The 23,970-nt window shown below is 41.8% G+C and overlaps 4 protein-coding genes across 9 annotated transcripts; 1 reads left to right on the plus strand and 3 right to left on the minus strand.

Annotated features, from left to right (window-relative positions):
* Positions 1 to 237: 237 nt before the first annotated feature.
* Positions 238 to 9,276, plus strand: LOC135634782 (sialyltransferase-like protein 5). Of its 5 annotated transcripts, XR_010495445.1 has the most exons (12): positions 238 to 469; positions 538 to 614; positions 4,156 to 4,234; positions 4,362 to 4,439; positions 4,509 to 4,600; positions 4,689 to 4,890; positions 5,709 to 5,799; positions 7,181 to 7,239; positions 7,376 to 7,524; positions 7,844 to 7,925; positions 7,998 to 8,642; positions 9,038 to 9,276. XR_010495445.1 is itself a non-coding variant. In XM_065145381.1 (11 exons), the coding sequence occupies exons 1-11, from the start codon at positions 326 to 328 to the stop codon at positions 8,370 to 8,372; spliced, it is 1,428 nt and encodes a 475-aa protein (XP_065001453.1). In that variant the 5' UTR covers positions 238 to 325; the 3' UTR covers positions 8,373 to 8,765. The 5 variants fall into 5 exon arrangements, 4 of the variants coding, with proteins under 4 accessions (XP_065001453.1, XP_065001471.1, XP_065001464.1 ...); XM_065145381.1 differs by lacking the exon at positions 9,038 to 9,276 and having other exon boundaries at positions 7,998 to 8,765; XM_065145399.1 differs by lacking the exons at positions 238 to 469; positions 538 to 614; positions 9,038 to 9,276 and adding an exon at positions 3,079 to 3,594 and having other exon boundaries at positions 7,998 to 8,765.
* A 1,546-nt stretch (positions 9,277 to 10,822) lies between these two features.
* LOC135634816 (E3 ubiquitin-protein ligase RHF2A-like) lies at positions 10,823 to 17,586 on the minus strand. Of its 2 annotated transcripts, none has more exons than XM_065145453.1 (9): positions 17,214 to 17,586; positions 16,761 to 16,897; positions 16,609 to 16,655; positions 16,067 to 16,129; positions 15,860 to 15,968; positions 15,396 to 15,775; positions 15,189 to 15,296; positions 14,757 to 15,109; positions 10,823 to 11,177 (listed from the first exon to the last, which is right to left on the minus strand). In XM_065145453.1, the coding sequence occupies exons 1-8, from the start codon at positions 17,545 to 17,547 to the stop codon at positions 14,803 to 14,805; spliced, it is 1,485 nt and encodes a 494-aa protein (XP_065001525.1). In that variant the 5' UTR covers positions 17,548 to 17,586; the 3' UTR covers positions 10,823 to 11,177; positions 14,757 to 14,802. The 2 variants fall into 2 exon arrangements, with proteins under 2 accessions (XP_065001525.1, XP_065001517.1); XM_065145445.1 differs by having other exon boundaries at positions 10,823 to 11,196.
* Positions 17,587 to 18,542: 956 nt separating this feature from the next.
* LOC135639158 (uncharacterized) lies at positions 18,543 to 19,028 on the minus strand. The gene has a single exon (XM_065152953.1). The coding sequence runs from the start codon at positions 19,026 to 19,028 to the stop codon at positions 18,543 to 18,545; it is 486 nt and encodes a 161-aa protein (XP_065009025.1).
* An 830-nt stretch (positions 19,029 to 19,858) lies between these two features.
* LOC135634837 (uncharacterized) lies at positions 19,859 to 23,469 on the minus strand. The gene is made up of 10 exons (XM_065145504.1): positions 23,342 to 23,469; positions 22,434 to 22,680; positions 22,141 to 22,345; positions 21,955 to 22,045; positions 21,719 to 21,864; positions 21,357 to 21,600; positions 21,173 to 21,277; positions 20,900 to 21,082; positions 20,601 to 20,802; positions 19,859 to 20,488 (listed from the first exon to the last, which is right to left on the minus strand). The coding sequence occupies exons 2-10, from the start codon at positions 22,651 to 22,653 to the stop codon at positions 19,995 to 19,997; spliced, it is 1,890 nt and encodes a 629-aa protein (XP_065001576.1). The 5' UTR covers positions 22,654 to 22,680; positions 23,342 to 23,469; the 3' UTR covers positions 19,859 to 19,994.
* Positions 23,470 to 23,970: the final 501 nt, after the last annotated feature.

Raw genomic sequence — 23,970 nt, forward strand, 5'->3', positions numbered from 1 at the left:
GCTATCGGGCCCACTAGAGTTCTCCGCGCAACAAAACACAGATCATCTTCGGGATCGGCTTTTGTTCGCGACTGGTTTATCTGACGCGACATTGTACCATCGTGTGGATCTGGTGAATGAACGGCTTTCATGGACCTTCACGGTGGCCCCCGCTATTTACTATTTCATCAGAACCGTCCAATCGTATACATATAGGGCCGACCACGTATTTATTTATTTAAACCACTGTATCGAGGTCCTCGCTCGCACAAACATTTGAACTAGCCGACGCGGTGGACGCGATTCGACACGGTCCCGGCCGACCCGATCTCGGCGTCCCGGAAAGATGAGAACCGCGAAGACCTCCGTTCCGATCCGGCGACCTGCCGCCGTCTTCGTCCTCCTCCTCGCCGCCCTAGTCTTCGCCGCTATCGTCGTCGCCATTCAGTCCTCCTCTTTCTTCATCCGTGAGCCGCCGCTGCGACGAGAAGTAAGGTGGAGCTCTAACCGCTCGATCCCTTCTCGTTCTTGATGTTCTACCTGTTTCTTGGTTTCCAGGAAGCCGTAAATCGCTTATCGACGGCGAGGAGATTCGGATCCTGTCAGATTTCCAGTCCCGCGTTCAGCAATGCGTGGTATGCTCATCTTGGTCTCTTCTCCGCTTCTCTTTGGTGGTGGATTTGACGAATGCCGTCTATACTCATGTCCAATTGCATCATTGTCGTCAGGTGGTTTTATATAAGATGGAAATATCAAAGAGTATTTAAGTTCCCTTAGGGCTTAAAGAGTGTCATTTTGTTCTATTAGCTTTGGTTCTCAATTTCTAGAGGATTTTAAGTTTTGGGTGAACACCTCTTGCTTTCTTAAGATTGCCTAATTATAAATTATTTAATGTAGGGAGACCTCTTTAGCATTTCAGTCCCCGGACTTAGAAAATTTATTTTAAAATCTTTATAGTAATGAAAGTAAAATATTTAACCTTATTTACTCTGATTTCATCAGCTTTACCGACGGAAGATATAGCACGTGACAGCATGTGTAGGAACGATACGAAAATGATGGACAGAAAGATAATTTCAACGTCTCAAGCAAGGCATTTCTGTCGTTGCTACTTTGTATGTGTGTCGACATTGCTCTACATGTGTGTCGGCGAGAGGTGAGGCAAAGCCTTGCGTCTCGCTGATGCAGATGTAGAGCCGCGCTGGAGGAGGAAGAGGAGGGAGAGTGACGGCGGGAGATGAGCCAAAGAGAGAGGAGGAAGAGGACGAGGATGATGGCGACGTCGACGTAGATGCATAGCGGTGTCGCTGTGCTCTAGATCTATTGCTTCTGCTTTGCATTGCCCTGCATCTACGCCAGTGTCAACGCAGATGCAAATTGGTGCCAACGCAGATGCAAACCATCGACATCTACGTCGACATCTACGACTTCTGCTCTGCATCGGCCTGCATTTGCGTTGGCGCTGATGCAAATGCAAACGACGTAGATGTAGAGCGTCGACATATGTGGTTTCTACTCTGCATCGCCTTGCATCTGCGTCGACGTCAACGTAGATACAGGCGACGAAAGGGAGAAGAAGGATAAGGGATCGAGGAAGGGAGGAAGAAGGATGAGCGTCGCTCTGCATTTACATCGGCACCGACGCAGATGCAGAGCAGAGCAACCATCATCCTCGTCATCATACTATGCATCTGCGTCGGCACCGTTTTACATATGCATCGGTGCGACCATCATCCTCGTCCTCTTCCCCCTCTCCCTTTGTCTTACCCCCCGCTGTCGCTCTCCCTCCTCATCCTCCTCCTCCCCCCGCAAGAAGTTACAGAAGTTCCTCAACTCCACCTCCAAGATTCCACCCTACCGTCTCTGTAGACATCCCTACGTCGTTCTCGTTGACCATCACCACAATAGCCACCCGCAGCCCTCGGTGGCACTGTCGGTCGCCATTATTACAACAGTCGATTAAGAAGTTTTAATTATGGCATAACAAAAGAAAACATAATTGGGATGTTGAAATTACCTTTTTGCCCATTGTTTTCGTGTCATTCCTGTATGTATTGTCATGTGTTGTATCTTCCGTCGGTAAAGCTGACGGTGTTAGGGTAAATGGAGTTAAATGCTTTTATATGTATAGGGATTCCAATATAAATTTTTTAAGTCTAGGGACCGGGATGCTAAAGAGATCTAACTTCGGGAGCTAATTTGTAATTAGCCCTAAAGCTCAAGCTATCATAGATTCTTGCTACAGTAACATATGTTATGTTGTATAGATAAGTTGTAGGTTTCAAGAGTAGGTTAGCTTTATATAGATGTTTCAAGCTAATTACACATAACTACTTGTTCAATCTTTGAAATCTATTGGTTAGATATATACATTTATTCTTATCAAAAAGCATCTGCAATAGCAAATTAATATACATGCTTGATTCTTTCTTGAAGTTGCTTATAGCATGTTGATTATAGTAAATAATGCTCTTTAGACAACATTTGCTAGTTTGAATAATTAAGCAATCAGCTTGTTAAGTCTAAACCCAAAATGTTTAGACATCAATTAATGGTAGATCCATCATACTTTTATAAGTCAATCTAAGTCTTAATCTACTTTCGATGTGAGAGAAAATTGAGGTGTTATAATCTTCCCGACTTAATGGCTTGACGTCCTCGTCAAGATCCAATATATCCCAGAATTGGACTTTGGCATGGTGCACATGAGACCTAACTCAGTGGTGGCTTTGAATCGTGACTTGTTCTCTATCTCATCCACAAGTAGCACTTACGTACTCAAGTCCCTCACTATGCTTAGTACTGGTCAACCTTGATATGATTTGTCACGATGCAGCATGATGTAGTGATTAACCCATTAACTCATTGAGTCAAGCCCAAAATGTTTAAGTCCAAGCTGATGGCTATCAGGATCTTATAAGTCAATCTAAGTCGTAGAGGTAAAGCTCTATCATTAAAATTACTTTGAGTTTTGAAGCAAATTAGAGAATAAATGATTATTTAGATTATCTTAGAAGATAGAATATGCATGAAAATATAAAAATGAAAACACGTAAGAAGAGAAGCAAATAAATTTTTGGCTTTTTAGATAGGTTCACTTTTTCTTGACTCTAAGTTGTGGACATTTGTCTGTCCACTGAAGATTTTTACTAATGAAGAATCAGGCTGAAGGAAACTGAAGTGTAAGTGATAAAGACAACTTCCGTTTTAATGAGCTTAGCAGCACCAAAAAGCCCTCTTAAGTTTGTGCAGGTAGAAGCCATTTGTGTCAACAGTGCTCCCGGTGGAACTAGTCAATCTGGAGAAGGCTTCACAGCCTTGAGTTGATGCATTCTTTAAGGTATAGCTTGAGCGCTTGGTTTCAAACAAGATAATTTCCTGATGTTCGACAAACTGTTTTTCTTTTACAAACTACTGTTCAGATTAATAGATCTGCCCCTGTACATGGTTTACCTGGTCATGATGCACACTAGATGGGCTGGGCCCTTGAATGGATCTGACGTCCCTCAAGTTCTATGACATCTAGCAGCAAAATCTAAGGGCATGGTTCAGAGTTTATTGTTGTGCCTGGATGACCTATGCAGTGTGCATCACAATGATTCAAGAGAAAAGGCAGTAAGGATTACTTTGCCCAGTGACCCAGTTACCTTAAGGTGTTTCTTTCTTGGGCTATATTCACCACTAGTTATAGCTGCTTGACTTAAAATATCACTTTTGATACATTGTTTTAGTTTCTACCATCACAAAACAGTTGTCCATGCACCAAATGTACTAAATGAAGATTTTAATGATGAAGAAATAAAGTTGTTTGACTCCAAACTTGTTTCTGGATATTTATTCGTAGCAATACTATGTTTTAGAATTTTAAATATTTATTTGTGTTGAAAGTTAATCATAAAGATTAGTTAGCATCTCGTATTCTAATCAACATCTAGGAGTCTAGGAGGATAAAAGCAAATCTGATTATTGCAAAATGTAATGCTTTTATGCTCATAATGTATCAAATTGATTGTCATATCCATCAATAAATTTGCTTGTATTGGTCATCTACATCTTCACACATATGCATCGACCTTTTTTACATTCTATTATACAATTAGAATCTGTTCTTATTTAACATTGAAATATATAAATTCAGCCTGTTTTAGTTGGTACTGACCGTGGAACTTTCTCTAGGCAAGCAGAGGACTTGGCCTTACCGCAGACATCATTGACCACTGTAAATTGGTCCTTAAATTTCCTGAAGGCACAAATAGTACATGGGTCAAGCTCTACGATCTGCTTTTTCCAGGATTATAACATGTCATTTTCTTTCATTTGTATGAAATATACTTTCGTTAAAGAACCTGTCTCAGATTCAACCTTATTCTCTATTTTTGCAGTATAATGCACAGTTTAAAATTTTTGAGCCACTGGAGTATAAATATGATGTCTGTGAAGCCATTCTTCTATGGGAACAGGTTCGATTCCTTTCAATAAATTATCAATTTGTTTTCCATGTTATGCACTAAAGACCAAAATTTCACCAGTATCGTAACATGACTACGGTCTTGACAAGGGAATACCTAGATGTACGACCGGATGGATGGTTAGATTATGCTGCAAAAAGAATTGCACAGTTGTGAGTTACCATGTGTGCAAGGCTTTCTTTTGTGATTTAGTGCTCAAGGTGACTCAATAAGAGCTTCCATATGTTATCTTGTTTTTAGGGGTGCAGATAAATGTTATAATCGCTCTATTTGTGAGGAGCATCTAAACTTGATATTACCTGCAAAGCCTCCCTTCCATCCCCAGCAGTTTCGGACATGTGCAGTGGTTGGGAATTCTGGGGATCTCTTAAAAACAGAATTTGGACTGGAGATTGATGGGCATGATGCAGTCTTTCGAGATAATGAGGCTCCTGTTAATGAGGTAGAGTGTGTTGATTATTTTTGTTTGATCTATATGTATGACTGTAACTATTTATTTATGTTTGAGGCTTAGCAATTTCAGCTTCATATTTCTGAGATTCTTTCTATATTTTCTTATATGTATTCAGAAAGAAAAGTAGTTTGAAATTTCTGGTTTTATCTGACACTTAAATGATAGTTTATTGAAATGACAGCTTCTTTAAGGACCTAACAACGCTTGGTTCCAGACTTTGTCTCCAAGGCCTGGTTCAATAATATAGTTCAGCATCCAAAATATACTGTTCACTTTCTGGCCTTGATGGAGTTCTCAATACCAGTGTATACAAGTGATACAACTTATCAGAGAAATGCTAGATTCAAGATGCATTAGTTTTCAAAAAATTTTAAGATGTGCCCATACTTACAGACCTCATACATATATCTTGGTGGATTCAAAGCATCCTGTTTTCTTGTTTTTATTGTGTCATATAGATGTTTTCTGAATGTTTTTGTTGCTAAACAAATCTCACAGGCATTATATTGTTGTAAAACTGAAAATACTCCCTTATTGATACCTAAGCCACCTTGTCTATTGTTTGATTGGCCTCCATAACGCAATTACTATTAGCTACACTGCATCACTTAGTAATAAGTTTTTATCTACAGTCCTGTTCACATTGTCAGTTTCCTGGCGATGTAGACACCATCATGTTAGGCAGATCCATCTGACTTGATATCTCCCAGATTGAGCACTTCACCAGGCCTCAGAAGCAGAAGCTTACGAATAGTTTGGATCTACATCCTGTGATTACCAACTAATCTTTATTTGTCCTTCTGCAGAAATATGCCAAACATGTTGGACTGAAAAGGGACTTTCGCCTAGTTGTAAGAGGCGCTGCTCGTAACATGGTTGCTATTCTCGATGGATCTTGTAAGATTCTGGCTACATATACAAAAATTACTGTCATCAGATGCATTAACATCTCTAAAGCTGCTAATAATTGTATTTGATAAAGCCTAGGCATGTTAATCACAAACAATATTGTTTTGTAAGAATGTTAAGATTTTTGCTCTATGAAAATCATATGTGCAAGTTAAAGTTCTTTATGTTTTTAATGCCAAGTTGAATTTGCCAAGTGTTTTTGTAGGTGATGTCTGACTCTCTGCAATGTATAGCGTAAGGGCCTGATTAAGCTTGATAAGTTTTTGATCATATTGCTCGTGAAATTCTCAACTCTGAATTTCGCAAAATCTACATCTTAGAGCATCTGCAAGTAATTTTGTTGCCATTATTGTACTTTGGTTCTAATGATATGAAAATTTAATAAGAACAAAAAATGTTCTGTTTTCATACTGATTTAGACATACAGTGACCTTCTTCAGTGCATAAAAGAATAGCTGTCAAAGCAGAATTTGGGTGCATATGGTGATTCTTGAATATGTGATCTGCACTTGGCGCGCCATCAGCTTACTGAATAAGAATGTGTTAACAGACAGGAGCTCATGATAGACTATCTAGGGTCAAATACAGTTCAAATATGGACATATAACTTGAGGAAATGAATTATTAATATGTTTTTCTACTGTCCGTGGACATAAGTTCATTGGTCAATAACAGGCCTGAGATTAAAACCAAAAAACTTTGGACAAATTTAGCAAAATTATGGAATCAACTTGGTTAGATGTTTAATAAGAAAGAAGTGAAAAAATGTAGAGAAGGCATGATTCTATATATGCAAAACTGTATGCGAAGGAAAAAGAAATTTAATGCTACTAAAAGATTAGCATATAATTTTGCAGCTTCCAAAAACTTCTCAAATAGTCCTAAATGATTCTATGGAACCAATTGTTAAATTTATGAGTAACTGAATAATTATCCAACAATTTTGAATTATTCGACTTAAGAGTATGGCGAATTGTTCAGGGAATTATTTGATAAGGTAGAACTATAGTCAAATTGCGAGCTTCTAATATTTCAGTGAATAATTTATTTTCTACTTGGCTACAATTGCCATATACTGTGGCATTGTAAGATGTTATTGTTATATGTTTGTTGGCATGCTGTTCCACATAGTCATTGGATTCCTCTCTTAGGATAGAAAATTTTGACAGATATATTATTTAAGGCATATACATACAAGAATTGGTCATATGCAAGTCTTGATGTATTACTTCTGTTCTCTATGAAGTATTTATGGATATTATCTTTTTAACGGTTCACATGTTAAGTCTTAACAAATCTTGAGTAGTCATTATTATTCTCTTAGGTTAACGTAAAGTAATTATTTTGCATCTGTATATGAAAATTGCAGCTGATGAGGTGCTTATAATCAAGAGCGTAACACACAGAGATTTCAATGCAAAGATAAAGGTGATCGTTTAATGTCACCGGCCCTTATTATTAGTTGTTTTTGTGCACTATGGTGGGCATCTTTAGAAATTTTATTTATATACAATATATTCTTTTTATAGTAAAATCTAATAGGGTTGTATTGCCTCCAATGCAGGAACTTCCAAATCCTGTTTATCTTTTCCAAGGTATCGTCTTAAGAAGGGGTGCTAAGGGAACCGGAATGAAGTCCATAGAATTGGCTCTCTCCATGTGTGACATTGTTGATATATATGGTTTTACGGTGGATCCCGGCTATACAGAATGGTCAGTATATTTCTAAGAGCGAATGTCTACCTAATTCAGTATCACCATGCAAATCAACAACCAGCCATTTTTTACCATGTCTATCATAGTTCTACTAGGTTTATTTTAATTGGACCTCGTGTTTGTCTCTATTTCTTAGACATCCATAATTATGTCCGTACAGATTGGAAGGCTCGAAATCTTTGCATGATAATAGCTTATTGCATCTGCTTAAGAGTCTTTAAGATATCATCGCACATTGCTGAAATTTCTGATCACCGTATCGTAAGTTTGATTCTCATACAAAAAACATTTTATGCTTCATATTTGTTTCTTCTAGGACACGGTACTTCTCGACTCCCAGGAAGGGGCACAATCCATTGCAAGGAAGGGCTTATTATCAACTGCTGGAGTGCCTCGGTGTAAAGACCTTCGTGCGACACTCGATTGGCCCGCGCATAGTTTACTAACTTTCCACATTGTTGTCCATGTAGGTCATCAGGATCCATTCTCCTATGAGAGCTCCGAGGAAGCAGGATTGGTCTGATGTGCCAGGCAAAGAAATCATAACAAGTGCTCACATGGCTGCGTTGCGTTTGAAAAGAGAAAAAACTGGCCAAGAAGGTGATTTGGGACCCTTTGGTAATTGCAAGGTATGGGGTACGGTAGACCGAGATGGACCAGTATCAGGATCTCCCGACATGGCTGAGGCTCGCAGCAAGTCAAATTACAGTAAGTGGGAGCTCCTGCCACATGAGAGCTTAAGAAAGGAAGCACAAAAACATTATGCCCAGATGGGTCGCGTTTCTCTTTACAAAATGGACGGGAACAGACTGGATGATCTCGTCTGTGTGAGGCACAGCTTTTAATCTGAAGTTTAGAGATAAATAGGGGTTCTGGTTCAACTATCGGTCCCATGAAGAGACAGACAGGGGAGCAAGTGGAATGAAGCTGCATTAGTGCTCGAGGAGGTTAGGTTAGAGAGCAGGCCTTAGTGCTCCGCAGGACGAAACTATTATTACAAAGCAAGAGTGGCTTCTGCTTTATTCGATGGATTGAATTGGGAGACTGCAGAACTTCTCCCACGAGAATATTTACTCAAAGACATTTCCAGGCAATATCGATGCTTTCATTCATTGGTACCGGTCGTTTCAACTTTTCATTGGACGATCACCTTGTTCTTCCTATAGCATCTTCTTGTGGTACCAATCATACAACGTTTGCTACAAAAGCATTAAATAGTATAGCAATTGTTTATGTCATTTCGGTATTTGGAATTTTTTTGTTTTCTGTTATTTGGCATTACCGTAGGTAGTTATTTTTAATATTTTAATTTTTATATTTTAAAAAATTATATTAGCATCCTTATAGTTACGAAAGAGAAACATTTATGTTCATTTACTTTAACGGTATCAGTTTTATCAATGAAAATAAAAGATAAAAAGATAATTTTAATGTTTCGATGATAATAGATAATGGTGCCACTAGTGTACAGTTGTTGAGTAATCCTTTCGTCGCTCTTTATTTGTATCAGCGCTTTATCGTCATGGAATCAAAGTTCACTATTGAAGTTATTGCGGAGATCCGTCATCTATCAAAGTAAGATTCGGAGATGCACGCCCTATCAGATGTTGTCGACGTCGTGTCACGGACAAACTTCGAAACATGATGTTTGATGCTTATGTATGTCCGTATCTTTTGGTATGTTAATTCTTTGCCTAGCATGTAAAGGGACAGTCGAAGGCTTAATAGTCCCATTTTAGTTCGGTCTGTAATGGACCATTTTGACACTTTGTTATGTAACTATTTCAGAGCTTGTAAAGTTTGTTTGTAATTTGCATTGTCTATGAAGTGTTTCCTAGAATGTTTGCTTGTGGATCCCGAGTGAGTCATTTTCTATAACCCGTTTTCTCTTTTGTGGGTCTTAAGGGACCAGGGGAGGCTTCGGGGAGATTGACTTTTGCGGACGGACACACAAGGGTACCGCACGATTTAGGCAAAACCAGCTAAGTCCGTGACAGTCGTGCCCCTGTTTATCACTCGCCTCCTCAACTATCACCACTCGTTCGCGGCCTAGGAGAATGTTGTCGTTGCCCTCCTTAACATGTCCATCTCTGCCCGCGAGGTGCTTATGTGCACCCCAAGTATCATGGATGCCCTTGTCATTGCCCTTCATCTCCTCCCCCATCGTCGTCCAGTATGCCACTGCAACCCTTTATAGTAGCGCCTTTGCCTTGCTCTTCCCCCTTGTGCTCACCCCGCTATCGCTCCTAGCTATAGTATGAGGACTTGTTACTCAATCTTTACGTTGACACCAGTCTCATCTCCTTCTGTGTCTTTGGCCTAGCTCGACAACTACCGACATGTCGATGGCATAGAATGAGCCCAAGTTTATGTTGAGCCAGGAGGGCTCTGGCCAATGATGATAATGAGGTGAGCACGAGGGGGAAGAGCAAAACGGAGGCACTGCTGTAAAGGATTATTGGATGGCGACAAGGGAGAGGAGGCGAAGGGCGATGATTAGGGTGTCAAGGATGCTTGAGGTGCACCTGAGCACCTCGCTAGTAGAGATGGAGAGATTGAGGAGGGCAACAATGACATTCTCCTAGGTCGCAGACAAGTGATGGTGGTAGTGGTTGAGGAGGCAAGTGGTAAGGAGGGGCACGACATCGACGTTGACGAGGGGGGCTTACATCTCCAAGTCCTGCTTCGATAAGCGACGGATCTTCACGATGGCTTTGACAGCGGACTTCGATTCCGCAATGACAGAACGTCAACCGTGTCAGCATCAACGCCAATGGCGCTACTGTCCGCCATCACCGAAACATTAAAATTATATTTTTACTCTTTATTTTCGTATTTCCATTGATAAAACTGACATCGTTAGAATAAATGAACCTAAATAATTCACTTTCGTAATTATATTGAGGCCAATGTAATTTTTTAAAACATAGAAACCAGAATACTAAAGAAAGATAACTAAATAAGATAATCTATAATTAACCCTATAACTACATAGGATAATCTATAAATAAGAAATATGTATGTCCAACTCTTGAGTTCCTGTACGTTGATCTTCTTTGTTGTCGTCGACAGATTGATTACTTGTCTGCAGAACTGAAGGGAAACCACACCTGTGGAACAGTGAACTCATTCGCAGTGTCAGCTGCAATAAATACAAAGGAATTCTGCAAACATGAAATGCTGGTTCCAAAGCACAAATCAGTTCGCACTGCTTGGTTGAATTTTTGAGTTCCATAGTGTCGACGAGGAAAGCAGCATTTAAAATCATGAAGTAGAAATCTGGTGTCAAAAGGTATAACATAAAATCCCCAAGTTTTTCGTGTAAAATAATGTCATTCCAAACAGCAATCCGCAAATCATCTCAACATTCTGCCAGCATACAAATATATATTATGCTTACAATTTGGCTACTATATTACATCTACACAGAATAAGGCATAACAAGTTTGCTACAAAAGTGTGATATTTGTTATTTAAGATGACAAGTTCATCATCAACAAATTTACATAATTGAAAGAAGTTAAGGGAAAAAAAGAACAGAAGCAATCCTTTTGGATCCAAATAAAAGCGCTCCCATCTCAACCTCTTTTTAAGTCCACCTCAGTGAGTGTACATCATGGGGTAAGCAAAGCATTCAGCACATCATATATCTGCACATATTTACCATTCCTGAATGATACCAACAAAGACAAAATTTAAGTACAAAGTTGACATATATCAACCTCTGATGCTGTGCTATGCTTAGTTTATCAAATTTCTAGACGACACCTGATGTCGTAAGCATACAACTAAGAAAAATATGTCGATCAACCAGATGCAGCCAAAGTATTGTAGATTAAGCAATGGCTATGCGTCTAGAGATTACAAGTAGCGTTGTATATGTCAATACAAAAAGATGGGTGCTAAAAGTTCTAATTTCTGATTGTTAACATGCAATCCAAGACAGACTGTAGATTCACTGAAACCTCAGCAAACAAACTGGAGATTGGATTTAAATGGCATGTTTTAGAAACTCATTCCAGGGTTGCCACAACGATTCTTACAAATGGAACCTGATATGGCCAACATTTGAGGCCAATTGAGATACACAATGCAAATCCCAATCAGCTGGACCCTCCCCGTCAGCATGAGCCGGAGAGAATAATATTCCCCAATATTTCTTGTTCCAAGAAAATTCTCCTCTACTCTATAAATAGAAGTTCATTTTTTATCCTCGCATAAGACCTTGAGATGAATTGAATGTCGAAGGAGCATCCACCTCCTCAAACTCCACGAAGGACTCGTGTAAGGTAAGTCATCCTAAAGGAGAATCCACCTCCTCAAACTCCAGTTCTCAATATGTGACAGCCTTCCGAAAGTGTCACCAGCATTGTCTTAGGGGCAACATATGCTTGAGGCTGGACCTCGCTTGAAGGTCCAAGGACACACACATCCACTTGCCCAAGTCGGCAAGATGATTGTTGTCCAGTTGACCGCATTAAAGATGGCCATCATCCAATCGGTCGCTTCGTCAAGTTGATCATCCTGAATTTTGATGCCATAATGTCAAGGCAACCACATCAAAATCAAGTTGGTCACATCATCATGTTGCTCCTGCCTTCACATTAGTGATCCCATCAAGATGGCCATCATCGAGTTGGTCACAATATCAAGCCACACATCTCGGTTCTAGGCAAGTCAGCAGGTTGCCTAACTTGCATTTAGTTGCATGACAAAGAAGGCAAGACATTTGCGGAGAAGATGCCAAAATCGGGGAGTTCCCCACTTGCCATCGACTTGCTCCCAACTTTACCATGTCGCGAAGCACGCTCCCTACCTACTGACGACTACACCCTTGAGTCAATTGTGCTATCAATATAATTGCTTCCTCAAGACGACCTCAAGCCGACCATGACATCAAGTTGATCATGCTTCGATCATGTCCTAAAGTCGATCGTTGTGTCTGCAAGTTGATCACGACCTCATGGAAATTGCATCTTCATACTGGCCACGTCCTTAAGTCATACATACCCTCAAATAGGTCGTGCACTCGAGATGGTCACACTATCAAGATGGTTGCATCTCCAAGTCAACTCCTTGTCCAAAATGACTGCACCCTCAAGTCAGTTGTCCTCAAGTCAACCGAGCTCCCAAGTCGATCATCCTTAGTTCAGACACACCGTCACATTTGTTGTGCCTTCAAGTTGGTCCTCCTTATGTCAATGGCAACCTAATAGTAGACCTGGTGGTCTCCTTCCCTAATAGTAGACCTCTAGTAGCATTTTTCTTCCTCCCCCATGGCGATATACCAATACTACAACAATCCTACAGATTATTCAAATTGTTCTAGACTGAGATTAAATCCTTGGTCCAATAATAGCCTTGGACATCTATCCTCTAATTTTTCCTCCTAGGCAACAGGACCCTAGTAAACACTTGGCCTAGAACCTTCTTATTTTGCTTGAATAGCTACTTCTTGGATATTTGATATTTTTTAGTGCAAAATTTCTTTCTTTAGTCTACATCACTAACTAAGAAAACATTAAACTACTACCTTGCACTTTAATTGTAAATTCATCATGTTAATTTAAAAAACACTTAAAAGACATTAAAATCTCCGATTAACATGATCCAGCAGGAATCACGATAGAGTATCTATATCTTGAATCTTGACACCCATTATTCTGAGAGAACCTTTAATTTTTAATTTCTTAGTAAGATCTATTACATAAACCAAATTTCTCTTGTAAAAAAAGCGCACCATAGGTGTATGTCATCACATCAAAATCCAAAATTTTGATGAGAAAAAACTTCCTACTCAACTTAGAGCAAAATATCTAGATAAGAAATCAAATAATTGTAAATGCCAATCTCAGATACACGGAACCAAGGACCATCGTATGTTTATTGTACTAAGGATTCATTGTGGAAAATCAAGCAATCAAATCTTTGATGGTCATACCTGTCTAATAAAGGATTCTGTTGTCAATAATGTCAAGCTTGCAACAGAAATCAGTTACTAGTTAATCCAAGTCAAAATGAAAAAAAAAAATGAATTGGTGCTGACTGCTAATGAGGTCACACTCAATCTTACTCAACCAACTACAATGGTTCCTATTTTGGTTCCTTATTAGCTGGCTTAGTTCTATCGGATCAACGATACTTTCTAAGCCCAAACATCTCATGCAGAATCTTATCATCTATAATGCCTTAATATCAATTTCTCAGCAGCAACAAAAGTAAGTAGAAGGAAAACCCAGAGCGACTTTAACTAATAGTCTGAGGCAAAAATATCCAAGAAAAGGAAAGACATCATCTAGTAAACCACATATTATTTTGGAGATAAAATATCACAAAAGGTTTATTGGACTGATAATACCGCATTTTCGTCTCGTTGGTGAAACATAGTGTAAAAGACTACAGTACAATTATGCAACTATAGTTAAATTCATAAATTTCATTTAGATGACTATTTCTCTATTTGTGATGCATCTTGTCATTTCCTTCTGAACTGTAATAGGTTTAAAACAATCCCCCCTGAATAAATTTACTGTGACTAGCTATAGGGCACCAAGTTTAGATAATTAACATCAGGTCTGAAACAGCCATAAAATTCATATATTGCATGGTGCCGACCAAACTTCATTTGCAAAAGGCTTGCAAAAGCGAGGTTGGTCAAGATTCCTTCGACATTGAAAATACTAGAAAAAAAAAAACTTACTTGCATTATTTAAATTTACTGATTGTTCACCAATTCACAAATTAAACATGCTATTCATTACTAAAAAAAACTTTGCAAGTCACAAGATGGATGACTTGTAATTTGTCATGCCTATTGTGATCAAATCTTTTCATGATTTCCTTCTTTCATTTGCATCTTCACCAAGGTTGTTTCTACCTTCTAATACACCAATTATTCAATGTTACTGATTTTAACAAGCAATGGATAGCTTTATTTCATAACATATAGTAATGCCCAACATGCATAATAAATACATACATCAGGATGATTATAATATCATCTAATCATGTGAAGTTATCAGCAAACTGATAAATTTGACTAATTATGACTTGCTCAACCTGATAGAAGTGGGACACAAATACACTAGTGTTTAGTACCATAAAAATGCTATACTCCAAATTCCTAATATCAATATATCATCTAATCATAAGTGAAGCAATCAGCAAACTGCTAAATTTGACAAGTATGACTTGCTAAACCAATGAGAGGTGGGACATATATGTACTACCTTTAGTGATTAATACCAGAAGCATGTCCAGATTTTTGGATGAAGCTCAATTAGGACTGGAAGTTGCACAACAAGGTGCCGATGAAGTACCATCACTTGGATGACTGTCAACACGATTCCCAGTAACCCCTTCGTTATTCACTTCTGAAGCTGAGTGAACTTCAGCATCATGAAATGTGAAAACATTGGTTCTATTTTCTCTTGTCTCTAGGCGATCTACCATGCGTGAGGATGTATCAACACCAGCATTAACGTCACTCCTAGCTTCTGAACCAAGATCTGCCACAGAACTGTTACGAGAAAAGAGCCTCTCCCTCCATCCTCGAGTACTCTTGGTGATAGACTCTTTATACCTAATTCGCAGTAAAATGCATGTTCCAATTCCTCACACCTTCTAGGCAACTGAAAAATAGCAAATAAACTTTGATATACCTCATCGAAACAGAATTCAAACGAGATCTCAGAGATTCTGAGAAAGATTGCAAATCTGATGGTCCTGGTCTGTCATGAACAATTGGAGAAGACTGGCCAGCAAAGGTCCTGTATAAAAAATGACCATGATATGGATGTCCTATAAGGTAAAAAAATGAGAGAAAAAAGCTAGACATAAATATATAGACATATGATCCCAAAGAGCACCTGCTAGCGGAAAGTCTGGGCCTGCTCTGGCTGGTAGTAATTTCAGTAGCTATTGCAGCACTCCTCTCACCTTGAGCTAGATTTATATGTGTTCCTTGGCTTGAAGATTCCTCTGTCGGAGCATTTAGAACAGATGATGGGCTGGCAGCAATTATAGCAGGGATCGAGTCATTATCTCCTCCTTGTGCCGAAGAAGATCGATAGCCAATATAGGGTGCATTTTGATGTGGAGAGAAAACCAGAAACTGTGAGTGCCGATGAGATCCTCCCCTACCGCGATGCCCTTCTCTCCTAGAAATATGATGCACTCTTCCCATCGCCGCAGCAGCCGCTAAATGCTGCATTATGCGCTCTTCAAGTTCTGTGTCATTTCCACCCAACTGCAATATGGATCATAGAACTTTTAATCTTCTGTAATTTAATTAGACGCACTACAAAGAAAAAAAATCAACAGAATCACCCACATGCTGCAGGTCAAAATCTCCAAGTGCTGGGTGACGAAATATAGTTGCAGTTCGTGTTTGGTTTATTCTAATGTTCCTCTCACGTTCCACAGCCTCAAGGAGTTCCTGGCTGCCATAATCAGCATCAAATACTCAACTGATCAGAACAACTTCATTTTTGAAACGAGTAAAATATATCCCACAATAATGTGTTGCATCAAATTAAACCTTGTCGGATCCTTCAAAGAGATAGACTGCCAGCACATAGGACATTGAGAACTTCTCTGACACCTGCAAGCAAAAATCTTCCATGAAAATTATACATTTTAGTGGATATTGACAATTCATGCAACATACACCTTTTGCACCTCCGAGTTTCAAAAGGAGAAGAAAAAGAAAGGCACACCATAAATCATAGAGACTTAGTGGATTTCATCATATATGCAGGTGGTAACTACATTCAGCATTGTAAATACCCAACATGCAGCAACATCAGCAAAACGAAAAGCAGTAGAACTTAACCTAGCTTACAAATAGAATTGGAATTTACACCAAGAACAAGAAAAGTAATTTCATAATGACCAAACATAAGAAACAGATTGCACATGCTTAGTGAGGTGAAAAGAGTAACATAACAAGGTCTTGTTCATTTGACCGTAAAATGCTCCAAAAGGACAATGGTCATGACCCTACACATACCTGACTAATCGGTTCTCCACCTACAGATACATAACATAGGAAACAAAGATAACTAGTAGAAGAGACTATACCACTCGAGAATGCACTGGAGATGGAACTCATGCTTGCATCCAGTAACCTAAACAAGCAACATTAAATGTAAAACAATAAGAAAATTAGTCAGATCGATGGAAAGAAACCGTAAAACTATCATCACTGCGGAAAGGTCCACCGAACCACATACCGTCGAAGGATCGCTCTCACAGAACTCTTCAAGACAAATGCTGCAGGCGTCATCGCAAGAATCTTGGATGCCCCCTTCGACAAAAGCAGCAGCTGAGGACAGATGTTTCTCCATCTTCGCAGTCTCCTCCTCCATCGCTAAACACGACAAGAGAAAGAAAAGGAAAACAGACCCTCAAATCGATTAATAGCCGTAAATCTAACACGTGTCACCACTAAATTCCACCAATACCAATCATCGACAATCACCAAGCACATAATATTCATATAAAATTCATTGAAATTCAACCAAAATAACAAGGCGTAATCATCGACCCCGTATAGTCCAGCATCTTCAGCCATAATTGCTGCGATTCGATCAAGAACCAGAAAAACCGAGGCGTAAAGAAGGGGAAAACAAATCAAATCAGATCCCCGAGGCAAGATCGATAAACACGGAGGAATGAAGCTATACCTAAGGCGAATCGCCAAAGATCAGAGCCGGAATCGACGAATCGAGGGTTCTCCGGCTCGAAATCAGGAGAGGCGCGAGGCGACTCGTTGGGGGGGGGTGGGGGCGATGGGGGAAACTCTACGGATGGAGGGAGACGCTCTGTTCGCTCGTCCCCTCTTCCCTTCACGCTCAGGAAGGAGGAGATGAGGAAGAAGAAATTGTAGGAGAGCGCATCGATTGGGCTAATAATTAGCGAACGAATCAGAGGCAAAGACGGCCTTCTTTTCCACCGTTTGACCGGCTCAGCGAATCGGGTAGGGTGGGAGCGAATTCCAACGGCGGTCGCAATAAGCATGCGGGCCCAAGAGCCCCAACCGATCGATTGGAGCAAACGGTGGGCCCAACGTGGGTCCCGACGCTGTTGGGTCGCCTTCGCGTGGGGTCCGCGCACACCCACTTGGAGCTATCACATTATTATTATTATTATTATTATTATTATTATTAGAATATTGTATTATTTTTAGAATACTGTTGGTAGATAAAATTTATCCTTAATAATGTTTGTTATATGCCATAAGACCAAAGTTTTCGTTTATATTATATTTATTATTATTATTAGAATATTTGTATTATTTATAGAATACTGTTGGTATATAAAATTTATCCTTAATAATGCTATATGCCATAAGACCAAAGTTTCCGTTTATATTTATTATTAATGTGGGCCGGCTGTATAATGTTACCAAGAGATGTCCCACATGGAACCGTCTCATAATGTTAATGATGAGGGCCATTAAATACACGTATTAGTAAGTCAAGCCTTTCTACATAAGATCATGTTCACATGTCACGTGTTTAACCTATATTTCATTTGAGGGCCTTTGTGTTCAAAGGTCATAAGTCATATAATTTCATTTCATTATTTAAATTAAAATTCCTTCATAAGTCTTTATATATATATATATATATATATATATATATATATATATATATATATATAATCTCTATCAAATTTCATGGGATGATTTTTTCTTATGAAAAATAAATAAAAAAATTGAAGGAAATTTAATTTAAAATAATTAAAATTATGCATGTGTTGTTGAACGCAACAGAGTGAGTTTGATGGATGTGTACATCGATTGATTTTGTGATTCGAGTTATTATATCAAACACTTGTAGGAAAGAAAAGAATGTCCATCTTTTTTGCTTGCAGAACCACCACCGGAGTCCTTCCACTTCTTCCCTCAACCCTTCGTCGTCCCCATCTCACTTCTTAGTAACAGTCACAGCAGAACAGTAGGAAAAGATCCGACCCTCTCTCTCTCTCTCTCTCTTTTGCAGAGTCTGTTCTCATTGACTCCTTTGCGAGAGGCTTCGCCAAAACCCAGTGCCGTAGAACTTCGCCACCATCTCCTTCTCTAGTTCTGCGAACTCCGGCGACAGAGATTTCGCCAGCCATGGCTCCTCGGAGCCGGAGCTCGCTAGGGGGAACCCGCCAAGGTACAGACTGAGGTCGTCGTCATCGTCGTCAAAGGCGTCGACCTCCGGCCTCCAAATGCTGGATTTGGTCTTCGCGCCCCTGGGCCAGCGTTTCCTCCACCGCCGCACGAGCCCCGCCGGCACCACGACGATGAGGTTCGCGAGGCCACAGGGGCAGCAGCAGATTGCCGCGCACCCAGCCGCGGTGGAACCGGCCACCTCCGCCAGCCGGGGCCCTGGCTTTTGCGGCTCCTTGATGATCAGCGTCCGCCGGCGGGTCTCGGGAAAGGTAGCGGCAGGGAGGGCGGGCGTCGCCGGCGAAGGACGGAGGGGAGGTCGGACCGACTTCTGCGCCATCTTCCCCCTCCCTCCGATCGTAATCAGACGGTTCGAACGCCGGAAACAAGCGATCTCAGACAATAAAGGTCTCACCTGGCGAAGCGGCGTTCTGATGGCAGGGTGGCACCATGCTCAGGGATTCCGATTCCGGCGACCTCGCTTTCCTCCGCCGGCAATTTCGGGAAATGGAGAACGAGAAGGAAGGCAAATCGAAACGTGAAGCGACGTGAAGCGAACGCAAGAAAGTTCCGCGAGCGCGACAGGGGAGACCGGAGAGGAACCGCCATTTTATAGTCGACTCGGTTCGAGCGCACACCCTTTGGCCACGTCACCCCGTGTGGAGAGAGAGAAAGGCGGACCCCACAGAGCGGGAAGCAGTGTGTTTCGCGTGTACGAATATGCGATTAGGAGAGATCGTTGATCGAGATGTCCAAATGCCGAGTCGGATTCGCCTCGTCACACGTCAGATCGACGCGACCGGTCGGTCGGCAGTCTTGCCCCGCGGCGTTCACGCGACACGTGCGGGAAAAAAAAAGGAGGAAGAAGATAAGGTTGACTTGGAACTCATGCCGCTGCTCTCTGTGTTCAAAACCGACTGCCGTGCATGTGTTTGTGTTTATGTCTGTTCCTTGCTAAGACAAGAAATGCGCACAGGGTTGAAACTACTGACCTGGAAACCAGAAAAATCCATGGCATCTTTCGGAGACTTGTTAGGTCGCAGCTTAAAATGTCCTAAAGCCCGGATGATACCATTAGCACACCTTTCGGTGGCACGAATGATGCTAGGCTGATCTTTACAATTCTGTGCATACCACTAAGGTGAACCAATATGTATAGAGAAGGACTCAATATGTTTCATCAATTAAAGCCAGGATCGTTCGATTTGGTATGTGAAGATTATAGCGAAGCGCAGAACCAAAAAATTACATTGATTAAGGCCAAATGTGGAGAGAAGGAAGAAGGTGGAGTTCTTCTTCCTGGAGCTCAATTCTGCACTGCTGCCGCCGGCTTCGTCGTCAAGCCAAAACCAAAGGGGAACAGTGGGTCGTAGTTCTTATCACCGACGTTCATGGGGAGCTGCTCCACCGACTTGAACCAGGTGCGAGGAAGCTTTCCCGCGAACCCGAAGTCCCCGAAGAGGACGTCGGCCACGCCTTGACCTTCGGAGCCCGGCAGCCATGCAGCCACCAACGCGTCCATCACCGGGAGGTACGGCTGGATGACGACGGGCCGGCCGGAGATGAGTACCACCACGCACCGCACGGCGCCGCAGACCGTCTGGATCGTGCTCGGGCCTGGTTCGGGGATGGTGAGGTTGAGGCTGTCGCCCGCGGTCTCGGCGTAGGGTGGCTCCCCGACGACGACAATGGCGTAGGAGAAGTGATTGCTCTGCACGAGATCAGCATCGGGCTTCTCGGAGAACACGACATTGGTTGCCGGGTCAACCGTGGATCTAATGGCGTCCAGGATTGTGGTACCTGCAAAGAAGAACATGAGCTTGGATCACTAGGCAGTAGCTGATACAGCAACCATGAAATGCGAGAGAAAGAGAGAGGGAGAGAGAAGCAAGGGGGAAGAATCGGGACAAACCACCGGTGATGTTGCCACTGCCTCCTTGCCACTCTATGGTCCAACCGCCACACTGGTAACCTATGTTATCAGCATGAATTCCGGCGACGAGGATCTTATCAGCCTTCTTAGGCAAAGGCAGCAATGGCTCGTTGCTCGATTTCCCATTTTTCAGCAGCACCAGTGATTTCCTGACGGCTTCTCTTGCCAATTCCCTATGCTCCTGCGGGCATCCAAGGAGTTGTGTCAGGAGAAACTGCTGCATTGTATCTTCTAAATCATCTCTGACCGCAAGCGAAGGAAACAACAGCAGACATTACCTGTTTCCCGATTTGATCGCCTAAGCTGGGATCAGGCAGAGGGTTCTCGAAGAGGCCTAAGACAAATTTCACCCTCAAGATCCTTCTTACGGCATCGTTGATTCGTTTCATCGGGATAACCTTTTGATTCACGAGATTTGTCAGAGTACCAATGAACGCAGGATAGTCATATGGAACCATCACCTGTAAAGAGCGCACAGCATCAACGAGAACGTCAGCCTTTGCCACAGCATCAACAAGAACATTAATGCTACTCTTCAGGATCAAGCTCACCATATCAAGGCCTGCAGTAATGGAAGCTTGAACAGAGTAGGTGTAATTTGCACCAGGCGGAGTGGTGATCCGGTCGATGCCCTGCCAGTCTGAGATCACAAACCCCTGATGGCATATATTCCAGACACGGTGAGTAAAAGGGGAACAGATACGGTGTGACAGAGAAAACCACGTACATCCCTACCTTGAAACCAAGCTTCTTCTTGAGGTGGCCGGTGACCAGGCGACGGTTGGCATGCATTTTAACTCCATTCCAGCTTGAATAGGAGACCATGACGGTGGACACACCCTTGGCGATGGAGTCGATGTAAGCAGGCATATGAATGCCGAAGAGTTCGTGGGCATCGATGATAGTGTTGTTCTCATCGATTCCTTTCTGCGTCCCACCATCGCCAACAAAGTGCTTGGAGCAAGCTGCCACGTTGTTCCTGACACAAAAGAAGATGGAGAAAACACGAGAAGGAATTATCTTCTGCCGCAGACGATCGAAATGCCGCATGATACGTCCGACCCAGTGAGCAGAAGGTGGACGAGAAGAATCCTTACTTTCCTGCAGCATAGGGAAAGTCCTTCGCGTAGTTCGGAGGGACATCTCCCTGTAAACCAGGAATGAGTTCTGTCATCGCCTGCACAACCCCGTGGTCCTCGCTGTAGCTCTCGTAGCACCTGCCCCATCTTGGATCCCTACAAACCTGATGAGCAAGAACAAGAAAGATACAGTAAAACAGCAGAGGAAGCGTGTTTCTACTGTTCCGATTCGATCGTAGTCCAGAATCGCTTACCGCAATGCAAGGCGCAAAAGCATAAGGAATGCCAGTCGCTCTAACTTCGAGTGCGGTTGCCGCACCAATCCTCTTCACAAGTCCAGGATCCCTGCGTTTCATGATTTCCGAGCATAATGTCAAGCTCAAGAATCCAAGAGAGCTTAGTTTCTCATCAACCCAGAGAGCAGCTATCAACGTGCTTGCCTTGTGGCTCCGAGGCCAATGTTGTGAGGAAATATGGTTGCGTTGTAGACATTGTTGTGGCCGTGAACGGCATCGATCCCATAAATCATGGGAATTCCCAAGCGTGTTGACAGGCAGGCCTTCTGAAACGTAGTGATCATCTCCACCCAATCCTTGGCAGAGGCCTGAGGAGCAGGAACGCTTCCCCCTCCACTGAGTATGCTGCCTGTACGACGTCTCCTCTCGTTATATGTCACAATTACATTTGTAAGACTGAATGTACGATGAACGCATCTGTTAGCACTCTCTCTCACCTATAAAGTAGTCTTTCAAGACTCGAGAGGAGGCGTTTGCTCGCTCGATTTGTGTCATCTGACCGATCTTCTCAGCGAGAGTCATGCGCTTCATCAGATCTTTTATTCGAACATTCACCGACTGTTTAGGATCTTTGTACTTCATATATTCTGCTTGAGTAGTCGCTGCCCAACACAATAGGAACACGAGCCCCAGCATTGGCATCCGGCGAGCTGCCATCTTGACGCGAATCCTTTCGACGAGAACCTGATCTCACGATTCATGAAATGAGAAGAAAGACAGCAAAAGATGAAAGAACATGCCAAAGGGGTTGAGCCAAAAACCGAGAGTTGTGATACGATCAAGCAAGTCAAAAACCGAGAGTTGCAGAGGAAAGCTGAAGAACGAGTGCGGCAACACTTTTGCGTAAGAGAAAATAGCAGGCAACGATGGTAGGACGCCAAACACCACCAAACCAGGAGAGCAAGGAATGCGACGAACGATCATGACAAAACCGAAAAAAAGCTGATGCCTTTCTCGAGTACTTTCTCCGTTGGTTGAGAAAGCATAAATTCCGAATTCTTTGCTTGACATTGTGACAATGGTAACACAAGCAAAATCATAAAAGGGGCTATTGATCGATCCGAGAAGAAACATTTGGGGAGAAAGTGGACACTACCATCTTGTGGTTCTTAACATAAATAATAAGCTTAACTCGAGAAATCCATGCGATCTTATTCGAAATTTGTTCCTCGTAAGATCTGAAGGGGGAGGGGGGAGAAGAAAAATCATTGGCCAAACCATCAAAACACATTTCTTTCCTAAACAAAAGAGACAACTTTAACGACAAGAAAGCAATCCGGAGACCCAAAATATTTCCAGAAAACCTGAAATTTGACAACGAGAAAAGGGTGACAATAGTACTCACAGGAGAAATCAGGAGGAGGACAGAAGACCCTGCAATACCAATTCTGAATGGGAGAAGCGAGATGACATGTTGAAATGGTTAACAAACGTTTATCTTTAAAGACGATGATGCAAGAGGATCGTGTTGGTTTAGCGCCTCAAGATTGGGAGATTGGTTTAGCGCGTCTATCGGTCGAGAAAACAAGCCCCGAATTATAGGGACTCTCTTATAGTAAAAATAAATATCTTTAATACTTTGTATCAAATTCAAAAATAAATAATTACATAAAAATTATTATTTATATGGATTCGGCCATATATATTATATTATGCCCTCCACTCTCCCCGCCGGGGGTGATGGTAAACCAGTGCTCCGCCCGAGAGGAATGGAGGCTACCGGTTAAGGGAGTGGACCTTCTCGATCCCTTCTTAAGCATCTCCTCCTGCTCTCTTCTTCCGCCACTCCTCGATGTGGGACAAAAGATACATCTTATTACACTAAGAGCGGAGGAAGAGTGGAAGCAAAACAAGGAACCTTCTCTTTCCTCTCCCCTGAGAAGACCCGAGTAGAACAAGGATGAAAAGGTATAACCTCCCAAGGAACCACGAAGAAGGTATAATAACCTTGCAAGGCACACCACCAACGTGAGC

This window comes from Musa acuminata, chromosome BXJ1-3, assembly GCF_036884655.1.
Source record: "Musa acuminata AAA Group cultivar baxijiao chromosome BXJ1-3, Cavendish_Baxijiao_AAA, whole genome shotgun sequence".
Taxonomy (NCBI): Eukaryota; Viridiplantae; Streptophyta; class Magnoliopsida; order Zingiberales; family Musaceae; genus Musa; species Musa acuminata.

Bases quoted from the DNA above. Each gene is read 5' to 3' on its own strand.
- LOC135634782 (XM_065145381.1), top strand. From the start codon at position 326: ATGAGAACCGCGAAGACCTCCGTTCCGATCCGGCGACCTGCCGCCGTC. The intron at 470-537 runs GTAAGGTGGAGC...CTTGGTTTCCAG, and splicing joins AGCCGCCGCTGCGACGAGAA to GAAGCCGTAAATCGCTTATC. The intron at 4,601-4,688 runs GTGAGTTACCAT...TCTTGTTTTTAG, and splicing joins GCAAAAAGAATTGCACAGTT to GGGTGCAGATAAATGTTATA.
- LOC135634816 (XM_065145453.1), bottom strand. From the start codon at position 17,547: ATGCTTATTGCGACCGCCGTTGGAATTCGCTCCCACCCTACCCGATTC. The intron at 15,969-16,066 runs GTTTAATTTGAT...TGATTATGGCAG, and splicing joins TCTTTGAAGGATCCGACAAG to CCAGGAACTCCTTGAGGCTG. The intron at 15,297-15,395 runs GTGCTCTTTGGG...TTTTTTATACAG, and splicing joins CCCAGACTTTCCGCTAGCAG to GACCTTTGCTGGCCAGTCTT.
- LOC135639158 (XM_065152953.1), bottom strand. From the start codon at position 19,028: ATGGCGCAGAAGTCGGTCCGACCTCCCCTCCGTCCTTCGCCGGCGACG.
- LOC135634837 (XM_065145504.1), bottom strand. From the start codon at position 22,653: ATGGCAGCTCGCCGGATGCCAATGCTGGGGCTCGTGTTCCTATTGTGT. The intron at 21,278-21,356 runs GTAGGGATGTAC...ATATGCCATCAG, and splicing joins AGAAGAAGCTTGGTTTCAAG to GGGTTTGTGATCTCAGACTG. The intron at 20,489-20,600 runs GTTTGTCCCGAT...TCTTCTTTGCAG, and splicing joins CAGTGGCAACATCACCGGTG to GTACCACAATCCTGGACGCC.